Source organism: Dreissena polymorpha, chromosome 1 (genome assembly GCF_020536995.1).
Source record: "Dreissena polymorpha isolate Duluth1 chromosome 1, UMN_Dpol_1.0, whole genome shotgun sequence".
Classification (NCBI taxonomy): Eukaryota; Metazoa; Mollusca; class Bivalvia; order Myida; family Dreissenidae; genus Dreissena; species Dreissena polymorpha.
In genome coordinates, this window is record NC_068355.1 from 170,685,919 (window position 1) to 170,699,600 (window position 13,682).

The window sequence follows — 13,682 nt, forward strand, 5'->3', positions numbered from 1 at the left end:
ATATATATATTTTGATATAACAACGGCTTAAACAAATCAAATATGTGTTGTTCGTGTACTTTAGGAGTTGAAATAGTTGTCACAGAGACCGAAATCTTGATAGTGATACCTATAAGAATAAAACATATGTTTTACTCTGAATCTTATTTAGTAGAAATATCAAGGTGTTTAAAAACTGGCAATTTGTGTTGAGGGGTCCCGCATATTTTGTTCGTTTACTGTCCGCGGGTTTTTAAGTGTATCTTCTGTTTGGTCAATTTGATAAATTTTGAAACTACTTCATATTTAAACATTTATTACATTTTGTATATGGCGCGCGATGTATGTTATACAGTTAAAGTCAACAGTATTACCTTTTTAGTACGCTGAAAGGAACACACACTCGGATTAAAGTTCTTAGCTTAATATTATACTTAACTGTATTTCAATCAGTACAGCTAACACTCAAAATCTTCAACTCTAAAGCAAAATGCTTTTGGTAAGTGTGTACACGTTTACAGTCAAAGGTAGCTAATGCACAGGGGAACATAAATTCTACATATGAGGGAATGACTAAACAAAATCAGTGTGGCAATTAACGAGTTAGAGTTTTTAGGTTACAATACTTTCATGCTCATAAGTTCAACAAATTAACAACCATACCGGATAAAATGTCCGGATAGCAAAATAATTTTAAAATAACAGGACAAAAGCAACTAAATGCAACCAGATACACAACGTGTACGTTATCAATTCACTTAAAAACAGTTTGTTATCTTAAAGCAGGTTGTTCATGTATACAGAGAGACATTTAGCACAACACCTCCAAACAAACGCAAGTTAATTAGCTGAAAGCAGTTGTTGTTCTTAAAATATATATATATGTGACATCAGTTAGCGACACAACAACAACATATGTCGAAGCCACTATACACAATTCGTCTCAAACGTTGGTTGTAACGTAATCATCGGTATTGTGACCCGCACGATCAGCACTTTTATGTTAGTGGTAATCAATTTAATATCTATATGCACTCACACATTTTCGCACGAACGCAACACTATTACTTCTACATTTTATAGTAAGAATTATTCTAATGATAATTAAAATTATGGTCTTTTTTTACCAGATTTATCTTACTTAAAGCAATAATACACACATCTGTAATATTAACGTGCACTTGCGCGTGTTGTTTCTTTCTCGTGTAGAAAGTTTAACTTTATAGCAGATTGAACATAATTTATTAAAATAAAATAGCTTTGCATTTTCATGTTTTCGTATGCCCTTAACCTTAATAAGATCGCAAATAGAACATGCAGGAAGTGTTTTTTATTTTTCTGTTTGTCGTTAAAAGTGTACAGATTTGTGTTAGGGTAATAACAGTTTGGATTCGGTGCACTTTCCAGACGCAATATGCTGTGCTTTTACCGCAATTTCCGTTCCTCCAAATTGCATAGAAACGCGAACTTCTCTCTCTCTAATATTTTGCGATGATGATGAGCAATCCACTTCAAACATGCCCACACACCAACACGATTCTTCAGTGACATGGATAGGATTGTCCTCACTAGACGCATGCACATATATTGTTATCTTATCAGCGCCATCGTTTGGATAGTACACATTGGCATCAATCCATTGATTGCTTTTTACAATCTGCCCACGAGTGACAATTTTTTGGAACACTGCGTTCGCCAAAGTTTTGCCTTCATGTTCGAACGTATGTTGTTGACTATGTGTGGAAATGTCAAATGTCTTTATACAGCTCAGACCATATGTATAAGCCAGCTTGCGGGAAACTATGCTATGCTCGTCATGTCCAAACAGGGCTGCCCCTTTCAATACGGCCAAATCCCCATCCCCGTCCCATTCAGAAGCGTATATAGGAATGTGCAAATACGACAGCTTTTCTTCCAATGCTGGTATGACGTACCCCGAACAAGAAAATCCACCCACTACCAATATCGCTTTAATCTTAATTGATCCTGCTTGTTTGATGTATTTTTTAATACACTTGATCGTTTCATCAGTAGCTTTTTTAAAAATGCCCCACATTATCTCAGGTGGAAATACCAACCTCGAGGCATTCCAATCCAAGTTTCCGCCAAGCACTGTGATATTTCGTACTATTTCAGTTATTCGTTGTTTTTTGGAATCAGTCCACAAGTGTAATAAACCGCCAGGAATCTTTAAAGAAAACGGTTCTGGCTCTGGCTCAGTTGAGTGTTTGACCTTAATGTGTTATGCAAAAAAAAATAGTTAGTGAATTATATGATTAATTATTTCAAAGTAAAACGAGATTTAATAAGGTATTTTGTGAATAGTATGCATTAACCGAAACGTGGCTGCAATTTCATATTAAAATAAGAAATGTGATACTTATATTAGAAAATACCACGTCCTTTAACTCGTTTTCAAATTAAACGTGTATGCCAATTTATTACCGTACATTAATGTTGTTAACACAACAATTTTATAGATGTTTCTATATACCGTTCGTTTCTCATATTCAAATTCTCGCTGTAAATCCAAGAATTCAGTAGGGTTTTCGGCTTGAAATTTACTGAAAACATCTTCTCCGACAACTTTTTTTAGGATTTCGAAGAATAGGTCATCGACATAGTTGCCACCCCATGGACCACCGACTGGAGCCTGTACCTGTTTCATTCTATGGAGCTCATTGATTACTTCGAGCAATAGTATATCCACGGTTCCACCTGTTTTATATTTTTAATTTCTATTTATAAAATATAACACATTCATGGCAGCATTCTTGACATTCAAAATCGTAAAATCAACTAAAATTTAACCCCAACTTGTCGTTATCGAGTCCATACATTCACATTTCTTTTCTTGAATTACTGGAAGAAAACATTTTTAACGAGAAATGTTTTGATTAGTTTGTTTTATCCGGAACATTACTTTAATGAGTATTATCATCGGTGAAAAAGCTTACATATTTAAACAGTTAATTAACTATGTACACATGTTTTAAAGGGAATGAGATTTCAGACATGGTTTGAGACATGCGTAAATTTGTAAGTACCTCCCATGTCAACAATCATGAACACTGAGCCAGGTGAAGCAAAACTCGGAGTTGTCTTTGAGTGATGTGTTCCCGCACTAACTGAACGTATCGCATGAATTGCGGCACATTCTGGTTCAATGGCAATCACCACATTTGCTCCTGGTATGTCGGACTAGAAAGGGATAAAAAAACACAAGTGTTTGGATGTTATGCAGGACATATGTAAACATGAAATATGTTAATATAACGATGCAAGTTATAAAATTATATATTGTCTCCATTTTAAATTACCTTTTGGGCAGCCAGCCGCATCAAACTTTTCGCCCGATCAGGCCATATTGCGGGAACGGTTATTACCCATTTAATACGTTTAACGTCGACTACCGAACCAGAACTTGTCACTCTTTTTAGTACGTAATCTTTAATACTTTTTATGAATCTGCTAAACACAATAATTGCCGGAAGATGCCTGCCGTCGGAATCTTCTAGTTGTGTGGCGAAATCAATTGATCTCTAAAATAAAGGACGAAAATTAATAAAGGAATAGTTATATATGACCATACGTTCATATACATGCATTTTAAAAAAGACATAGCAACGATGCTATCTTACCTGTTGGTTTAGCAATTGCATTTTAAATCTTTGGAAAAAACGCCATCGTTTATGTTGAGCATGATGATAGTCCGAGTATGTTTTGATTGCTTTCTGCCCAAACAGGTCGTTTGTTGGATTGTTCTATTAAAAAATAAACTCACTTGATTTAATATATATAGGAATATATACATAAACAGCGAATACGTTCAGATCCCGTGTGTGATACTTATGTTACTGTCAAGGAGTTTATACTACTTACTAAAAAAGTATTACCTCAACAATTCCATAAACGTTATCAAGAGATACATTATTCGTCATATCCACTACTTTTTCTGCTTAAGTTAGTCAACTACGGATTCGCTGTTCACCATAGCATATGGATTGTCTGGAGTTATTCGCGAAGTCACAGTGGACTGAGATAAGAGGATTTCGTCACAACACGCATTTTCAGAGCATTCCACTGCCTGTTTTCCACGACCTGTCTTCTTATTTAAAATAGTCTTTTTTTTAACTATTCCGGAAAAAAATACGCTGAACATATGCACACAACATAAACTGTGATCGTAAACGTCAGTATTCTTCATTCTCTGTGCCTCAGTCTGAATAATACATTGACTCCAGTATCTGAATAATTCATTGACTCCAGTATAGATGAACAAATTTCATCGTGAATACACACTGTATGACTTAATATAGTGTTATGGTATTCGCAAATAAGCATCAGAATTATATAGCAGCTTAGGACTTCATTACCTAATTTGACAATAGATCACGTGTTAGCTTCGTTTAACTATATACACAACTTGAGGACTGATTGTATTGTTGTAGATGTATCTACTAGCTTTATGTAATTAAGATGTCACGCTGATTTTAATAAAAAAGGAAACCATTAACCTGATCCACTCACTTACTTATTATATAAGACTGCCTTACTTAAGCATGAAGTAACCCGTACAATCGATATATGCTTGTTGCATCTTAAGTAAGCTATACAATCAGGTTGATAAACGTATATTAAATTTTAATCCTCTAATTATACTTAAAAACGTGATCCTTTAAATCATCCCACTTAGCACGATCGACAATGTCACGTCCAACATTGTTAATTTATTCATATAAATTTTTAATATTTATTTGGATAGTATAGTATCCACAATTATAGTGACGTTAACTTGATAGTGTCCACAATATATTTACAGAAGCAAATCGTCAACGCAGAAATTTAATCGGTATACTTTTATTCATCACGTGTATTATATTATTTAGTAGATACACAACATGTATTTGTTATAACTTAAATATGGGAAACATATTCTGTAATGAACATTTGAGATTCAGAGATGTAGCAGCAACTTCTACTACTACTACTACTACTTTTACTACTACCACAACCTATACTACTACTACTACAACTACTACTTCTACTAATACTAGTAGTACTACTACTACTACTACTACAGTATAAATATTAAAACTTAAAAGTAGTGTAATCGAAAGGTTCAAGGTATCATTACTTATAGAACGTTGTGTAGTAGTTGTAGTTGTATTATTAGTAGTTGTACTAGAAGTAGAAGTAGTGGTTGTGGTAGTGGTAGCGGAAGTTGTAGTGGTAGTGGTCGTGGTAGTAAAAGAGGAGGAAGTGAGGATGTAGCAGCAGTAGCAGTAGCAGAAGCAGTAGCGGTATCAGTAGCAGCAGTAATTGTAGAAGTAGTACAAGAAGTAGTAGTAGTTGTTGTTGTTTTTGTAGTATTAGTAGTAGTTGTAATAGTAGTAGTAGAAGTAGAAGTAGCAGTAGAAGTAGTAGCAGTAGTAGTAGTAGAAGTAGTAGTAGTAGCAGTGGTAGTAGTAGTAGTAGTAGTAGTACTAGTAGTATTAGTAGAAGTAGTAGTTGTAGTAGTAGTAGTATAGGTTGTGGTAGTAGTAAAAGTAGTAGTAGTAGTAGTAGTAGTCGTAGTAGTAGTAGAAGTAGTAGTAGTAGTAGTAGTAGTAGTAGTAGTAGTAGCAGTAGTAGTAGTAGTAGTAGTAGTAGAAGTAGTAGTAGTAGTAGTAGAATTAGTAGTAATAGTAGAAGTAGTAGTAGTAGTAGTAGTAGTAGTAGAAGTAGTAGCAGTAGTAGAAGTAGTAGTAGTAGTAGTAGTAGTAGTAGTAGTAGTAGTAGTAGTAGTAGTAGTAGTAGTAGTAGTAGTAGTAGTAGTAGTAGTAGTAGTAGTAGTAGTAGTAGTAGTAGTAGTAGTAGTAGAAGTAATAGCTACTAGTTGTATTGGTAGGTGTAGTAGAAGTAGAAGAAGAAGTAGTAGAAGTAGAAGTAGTAGAAGAAATAGTAGTAGCATCAGTAGTAGCAGAAGTAGTAGTAGCAGTAATAGTATTTGTAGAAGTAGTAGTAGTAGCTGTGGTAGTACAAGTTGTAGTAGTAGTAGTAGTAGTAGTAGTAGTAGTAGTAGTAGTAGTAGTAGTAGTAGTAAAAGTAGGAGTAGTAGAAGAAGTACTAGTAGTAGTAGTAGTAGTTGTGGTTGTAGTGGAAGAAGTAGTAGTAGTAATAGCAGCAGCAGTTGTAGTAATAGTAGTTAAAGTAGTAGTAGTAGCAGTAGCTGTAGTAGTAGAACTTTTAGTAGAAGTAGTTGCAGTTGTAATAGTAGAAGTAATACTAGTAGTAGTCGTAGTAGTAGCTGTAGTAGAAGAAGTTGTAGTAGTCGTAGTAATAGTAGTAGTAGTAGTAGATTAAAAGATGTAGTAGTAGTTTTAATAGTAGTAGTAGTAGTAGTAGTAAGGTTGATTGTATGGCAAGTTTCAAGATATTTCTGGACGCTGCCATTACAAATTATCAATAAAACGTTGTTTGAGTCTTCATTGTATACAGCATGTAGCAAGTTCCAAACAAGTTCTTGTGGGAGGCATAACAACTTATTAATAAGATGATTGTGTTCATATTTATAAAATGGAAATTCACCACAGTCCAGATAGAATGTACTCGGCCTACGTTGTTCAATTAAGTATATTATTAAATTATAATACTTTTAACTTTCGATAGACCTGCCCATATGTCCATGCAGAGATCATATTCACGTTTGAGCGAAAAAATATCAAATTTACTCCGATTTCCCGGGTATTCGTAAAAATGTTGGGAATTTCACTAATGCGCATGTAATGACCGGGTTATGTTTATTAATGTATTGTCGCCATACTTATTTGCTTTCAATGTTCAGTAGTTATTAAGATGTAATGAGTATACTTCTAACGTTGTGATAGAAATACTTTGCGCGTGGAACTAGATAAGCATTTGATAATTTAAATGTCATATTTAACATTGCAAAAACATTAGGCCAATCACAAACATAATGTAAAAAGGCATTAATAAGAAGCGAATATTCTATTTTTATTAAAACTTCGCCAAAATAGTTTAAAAAAAAGTTAAATGTGTGAATATATATATTTATATATTCCTACTTATGACAACACCTCAAAACAAGATACTCGACATATGTACTAGATTTATTAACATTAAGTGTTAGTTGAATTAGAAACTTCTGTCTTATGAAAACAAAATGTTTTTTGAAGATCAGAGCGAATTAAAGTAAAGCTCTCGAAGAAAGAAATATTAATTTCCAAAGTCGACCGGAACGCCATACACTACGTCTAGCGCGATTTCTGCCATCCACATCGCATCACCGTGATTCAGCCCAGAGTGGACAATTACTATTCCGCCACGATACACCGTTGAACACGGTGATTTCGCCGTGGCGAATTGCGGTGTCAGTCTCGGCGTTATCGGTAAATTGATCTCACGTTGGACCAGTATGTTCGCGGTGGACCACCGCGACCTCGGTGGTTCGCGTTGAAGTACAGGTTAATGTGAATGAACATGTATATTTTGATATTGCAGACCGTATACTTTTTGCAAAGTTCTAGAACATTTTGTTACATTTGTATGTACATGTGTATACACTGTAACTTGATTGTTAACAATCGTCATAATTTTCTATTGTTTACCCTCGTTCCAGAATCATTTCACATGTCGTACATCGAGCGTGATGTACTTTATGTTTTGTTTCTACAGTTTCTGCGTGAAGAACTTGCTGTTTATTTAAAAAAATGTTTTTGTTAACATTTCGGAAATGCTTTCTCGTGTGTGCACGTATAGCTTGCGGTATCAGGACAAACGGCACCCGGACAATCGGCACCCAGTGTTTTTTTGCAGACGCGGACAGTCGGAACCCTGTAAATTTGTCGACCTGGACAATCGGCACCCGATTTAATTGTATACCGGGGAAAACGGCACCCGATGTAATTGTATACCCGTACAAACGGCACCCGATAAAATGCGATCGATGAAGCCCGTCAGCACCTTGTTGAACTAATTCATCTAATCCGCTAATTGCTTTGGTGAAAGAGATGATTAATAAATCTCGTCAACAAACTGTGTTATCATACCAAGTCGAAGTCAACAATTTTATTGCATAAACATAATACAATGTTACAGCACAATAAAAAATAGTGACATAATATAAGTGTGGATTGATTAACGTTATCTGCTAAGTTGTTTAATAACAACTCTAAACAATTTACAAATATCAAAGACAATTGAGCTGAAAAGAAGTAAGAGGTAAAAAAAGTTAGTTAAAATGTGGTACTACTCTGCAACTCATCTTGTTACCAGTTGTTTATAAAAACTATATACTATATTCGATATTTTACCGAGCGGAACTGTCTTTTTTATTAAGATCGGATTTAGTGTTCGTGTGTCGTATGAATAGATATCGTTGCAGGAAATTAAACTGATCCGTGGTCAAACGAATGTACGATTGACATTAAATGCATTATTTTTTTCTTTACGCGTTATTATGTTAGTATGTTGATGCTGCATTAACATTTCTAAAAATTGACAAGAAAAAATGGCAATTATTTTATCCGACGACATAAACAAAAGTTTGCCTATACAAGTTTTCCGGAGAGTGCAAAAGGCGTGCAAAACCCATCAAGCAGGAAAAATCGGTACCGAGATTACTGTATACACACTCGACCCTGTGTATTGTCATAAACGCGTCAATTAACTTGTGCGACATCGTGGCCTAGAGCGTTTTTTCTCAATCAGTGTCCGAGAGAATTGATACATTTCGGAAAATTTCTTTTATCTCCCCGTGCTTTACAAATTATCGGTAACTGTTAGATCTTCATAATTTTTTCGCAAATTATTATTTAATCGCCATTATTGAAAATCGCCGCGAATATTGTCGGCTGGTTTTGTTTTTCACGCTGTTTGTTTTCTGCAATTAGATTACGTTGAACATTGCTTGATGAAATAATTATGTAATCGCTATCAACTAATTATCCACGTAATTACCGCTTTGTGTCGTCATTATTTACAAATACGTTTCGTTTCACCGATTTTTATTCTGAATTTGCAAATTGTGTTAACGAAATGTTAACCGTCGTCGCTTGTTTTAATCAATTACAAGCGTGAATCGATTTAAAATTAAAACCGGTGCATCCGATGTATTACTTCAAGCGCGGCCGATCCACCTCACCATTACCCAAACAAAATATATGTACATGTATACAATATATAATTTGAAAACAATACAATATACGGAGATGGTAGTTTTTATCGCAACGATTCTGTCCATATATATAGCTATGACCGGGGACTTTAAATAGGGTGCCGATTCTCTGGGTGCCGGTTGTCCGGATACCGCAAGATATACGTGCACAAACGAGAAAGCATTTCCGAAATTTTAACAAAAACAAACAATTCTTTATATAAACAACAAGTAAATCTTCACGCAGAAACTGTAGAAACAAAACATAAAGTAAATCACGCTCATGTACGACATGTCAAATGATTCTGGAACGAGGGTAAACAATAGAAAATAATGACGATTGTTAACAATCAAGTATTAATGTATACAAATGTACATACAAATGTAACAAAACATTCTAGAACTTTGCAAAAAGTATACGGTCTGCAATATCGAAATAGACATGTTCATTCATATTTACCTGTATTTCACCGCAAACCACCGTGGCCGCGGTGGTTCACAGCGATCATGGTGGTCCACCGTGAGATCGATTTCCCGATAACGCCCGCGGTATTCAGCCACTGTCGACGCGATCTATCATGCTGGACACACAATCCGATCGCGGTGATTTTCCACGCTCACGAAAAATTGTCCACGATGGGAGTGAGGTGGATGGCAGAAATCGCGCTAGACGAAGTGTAGTTGGATCAGACGCCTACCAAGACTGGTCGGGGACCGTAGGTATATTTGGCAGAAAATGTTTGCTTCTTGAGTTCGCTCGAAGTCATTGAATCACCCTAAACTCATGCTGCATCCAATCAAACTGTCCATAAGAGTAACATGGCGTTCTCCAAATCGGAAAGTACACAATCAATGTAATAATGGCGCCGCCAAAGTTTAAGCGCAGAATCAACAATGCGAACACAAACACGATTCCTGTTGCAGACATCGGCAGTGACCGTTACTTAATGCTCTTCAGCATCAAGCTAAATTTACAGAAAACGCGAATAACAAAGATTCTCATTCGATTGACTTGAACAAATTTCAATATCCAAAGATAACGGAGGCAATTCAGACACACATAGGTGGCAAGTATGCAGCCCTAAACATCATAGACAGTTAAATCGACACCATTACGAACAACATCAATCAGATCCTGCTGACAAATATTACTAAGTACGCACGGATGAGATGAAACGACCTCAGCAATAACGGCGCTATGCCAGGAGACCTGGAGGAAGAACAAATAAGTGGACCCGATCCTTGGTCATCCCTCTACTGAAAACGGGCAACGTCAAGCTGAGCGAACAACACCATAAGCCATATCAGCCATCCCATCAAAATCATCAAACGAATTTTTTCCAAGCTATTGCAAAGTAAGGCCGAGCGACTGTACAAGAGCAGACTGGATTCAGAGCTTGTTGGAGCAAAGTGGAACAGATATACAACTGCAGATTTATAATTGAGAAACACTAGCAACTCCAACGTGAGCTCTACAAATAATTCATAAACTTTTTTTTAAAATCCGTTGAACGCCTCTCGCATGATGAGCGATTACATGTTCTGAGGGGATTCCTCCTTGACGTTAGGCTGGTGCAAGCCATCCACGAACGGAAACGCTATCAGCATCGTACTGTTTAATGGACAGAAGGGTGTCTTCTTCAGGACATTAGTTGGCGTCCTTCTGTGATGTCTGCTCACCCTCGTCATGTTATCCTTTTTATCGAAAGTATAATGCAGGAAACCATCCAAAACCACCAAATTTCCATCGGTGGCATTTCCATTTTCAACTTTAGATTCGCTGATGATATTGGCCTCATGGGTGAACCAGGAGTAAACGCTTAGACCTCACCAACAGACTTTAGATTTTATAAAAGAAGGAGCATATGGGATCAAGGTCAGCACGGCGATGTCGAAGATCATTGTGAAAAGCACACGCAACAACAGTGCAGTCATTTCCATGAGCGGTAAGAAGCTTGAAGAAGAAATCAGCTTCAAGTCCACGGGAGCAACCCTGTTCAAGTATGGTATCAGTACCATTTAGGTCCGACTAAAAATTGCCATGGCAATTCATTGATATAATGACTTAGGTGGCTGTAGACAAGTAGCTCCAAAAGCTTCCCCACCATGCGCAGGCTCTGCAAGTCTCTCGCAGTCTCCATCCTACTGTACGGCTGTGAGACCTGACGCTATACACGGACACAGGCATTTGAACAAAAGTGTTTCCACAGACTGCCCCGCATCTCTTATGCGAAGCTTAAGACTAACGAGAACGTCCGGAATATGACAGCAACACATGTTACCCCATAAGATTTCCTTCTTGCTACCGTCAAACAACCAAAACTGGTTGATTTTGAACACGTCACACAGCACGAGTTTCTGTGCAAGACTGTGTTCGGGCTCATGTTAGAGGGAGTTCGCCGTCATGGTCGTCAGAACAACACTGGATGGACTATGTGAAAGTGTTGACGTCCCTCCTGACAGATGAGTTACTCTCATTGGCCCAAATCAGAACTTGTTTGTAGGGAATTTTTTGTCATCGGCCCTCAATCCCCTCAACGAACAGATCGTAAAAAGAGAAAGATGATGATGATTTTTGAAAGGGTAGATGATTGATGATTGTTTTCAATTGTTATTTAATTAAATGTATACCGGTACCAATACTATTTCGAGGAGACGTTATTATGTTTTTTGGAAAATATTATCTTAGTCTGTGAATTATATTTTCAATCAAGACATATGTTAAAGCTTCTTTTTTGTCGCAACATCGGATTTATTTTTATAATATGTAATATGTAAATAAATGTTTGTGCAAACACAACCAATTTTGTGATTAACAGAATAAGGCATTTGGAATCATATGCTAGCTTCTTAGACGGTTATGTGTCTTAAAATGTATCTAGCAAACTGATTTGAGTACACAAGTTCCAAAGTGTATAATGAATGAACAATTTATGTAAAATAGTATATAACAAACAAACATCAACTTATTGACGCAGCTCTTCGGATTGAAATAAAGATATATAAATAAAGTACACCAACTACATGCAGTTGATATTGGATGACTTTATAATTAGATTTGAATCAGGTATTTATCGGATAAGAACGGGTACCAGGTAATATCCACGGTCGAGCAAGAGAACTGTGTTTTAACCGCTTTACCGTCTCCTTATTAATCGGAATATTCCAAACAACTGATTAAAAAATACCACTCATAGTGCATTGTGAAAAGTTAATTCTTTACATTTTAGAGAATTACATCAATGAAATTAATTTATATAAATACATTCCGGGAGGTTATTTGATTACACTAAAGACAACTGATTAATTTAATGTGTATCGAAGGAGCCGCGTTAAATGCTGAAGAAAATTAAATGTGTTTCTGCTAAATGTTAAGAAAACGGTCAACATACAATTTCTTTTGTAAATACATGGTATCTGTTTATAAATAAAAACAAAATACAGAGATAATCGACCATCTTCATCATTTCTGAGTTTAAACCATGATACTGGCAAGTCTGTTTAATATGTTCGTTTCAACCAAGAAGTGTTATTGTCAGTGACCCAAAAGACAAGTAGGTACACAGAAAAAATGCCATCGATGTTAAAAGTTTAAATGTTTAGCACATCTTTGTTTCTGAAGACTATGCAACCTTTATTACATTGACTTTCCTTTGCTTTGTCTTCATTATGGAAATGTGTTGCTAAAATATAAACACTGTGTATCATTGTAATTGTTCACTAGCGGAACAGTTTTATGATATATACGATACTTAATTAGAACTTACAAAACGTACACACGTTTACTTTGTCGAATTGGAAGAATTATTCCTCAATGTTTGTATCATTTCATAACACAAGGCATTACTGATGACATTTAAGTTGTGTACATGAACAGTTGTGAACAAATGGAAGTATCATTTACTGCGTCATTGTTGGTTCTGTATAACCTAGAATGCAATTATATATGTTACAGTAACGGAAGGAATATTATAGTAATAAAGAATGTCTTGCAACGTAAATTTTATGTGGGAAACACACAGACAAGGTTTTATATTTTTTATCTCCGCTATTTTTGCCAAAAAAGCAACATCACTTATAAAGGTGATACCGACAATTGAATTTTGAATAGGGAATAATTCGTTCTTAGTATGAAAAAATATATGTGAATGGTCTACGGAAATCTTAATGCGTAAAGTACACCCGTCTTTTTTATTTTCAGATTCTCTAAGTAAAAAACGGCGAAAAATACCCCTAGTTTTCTGATTGTTTTCGGTAAAAATAGCTGTACTTGTACGCATATTTGATCACGTGAATTAAATGGATGTAAACGGCAATTAAAACATATATCATTTATATTTTGTAGCTTACTTTGAAAACAACGACAAATGCATTATCTACGACACTGAAGATATTTTGTATTAAATCTAACGAATATTAGCTTGCTTAAAATCTATAAGTCATTACTTTCAAAACACATCTTCAGAAATGTTACTCTGTAAACAGTTGATGAAAAAAATATAAACCGATGCCAAAACGAAGTAACAGATCAGACCGTAAATGACGT

At 35.6% G+C, this 13,682-nt stretch overlaps 1 protein-coding gene across 2 annotated transcripts in view; it reads right to left on the reverse strand.

The window, feature by feature from the left end:
- Positions 1-278: 278 nt before the first annotated feature.
- LOC127860587 (heat shock 70 kDa protein 12A-like) overlaps positions 279-13,682 on the reverse strand; it is a 14,277-nt gene continuing 873 nt past the window's right edge. For both annotated transcript variants that reach the window (XM_052398736.1, XM_052398731.1), the window contains exons 3-7: positions 3,621-3,743; positions 3,300-3,521; positions 3,027-3,180; positions 2,474-2,697; positions 279-2,212 (exon numbers count right to left, since the gene is read on the reverse strand). In XM_052398736.1, the coding sequence (XP_052254696.1) occupies positions 1,349-2,212; positions 2,474-2,697; positions 3,027-3,180; positions 3,300-3,521; positions 3,621-3,743 (1,587 nt within the window). In that variant the 3' untranslated portion in view covers positions 279-1,348. The remainder of the gene's footprint in view (positions 2,213-2,473; positions 2,698-3,026; positions 3,181-3,299; positions 3,522-3,620; positions 3,744-13,682) is intronic.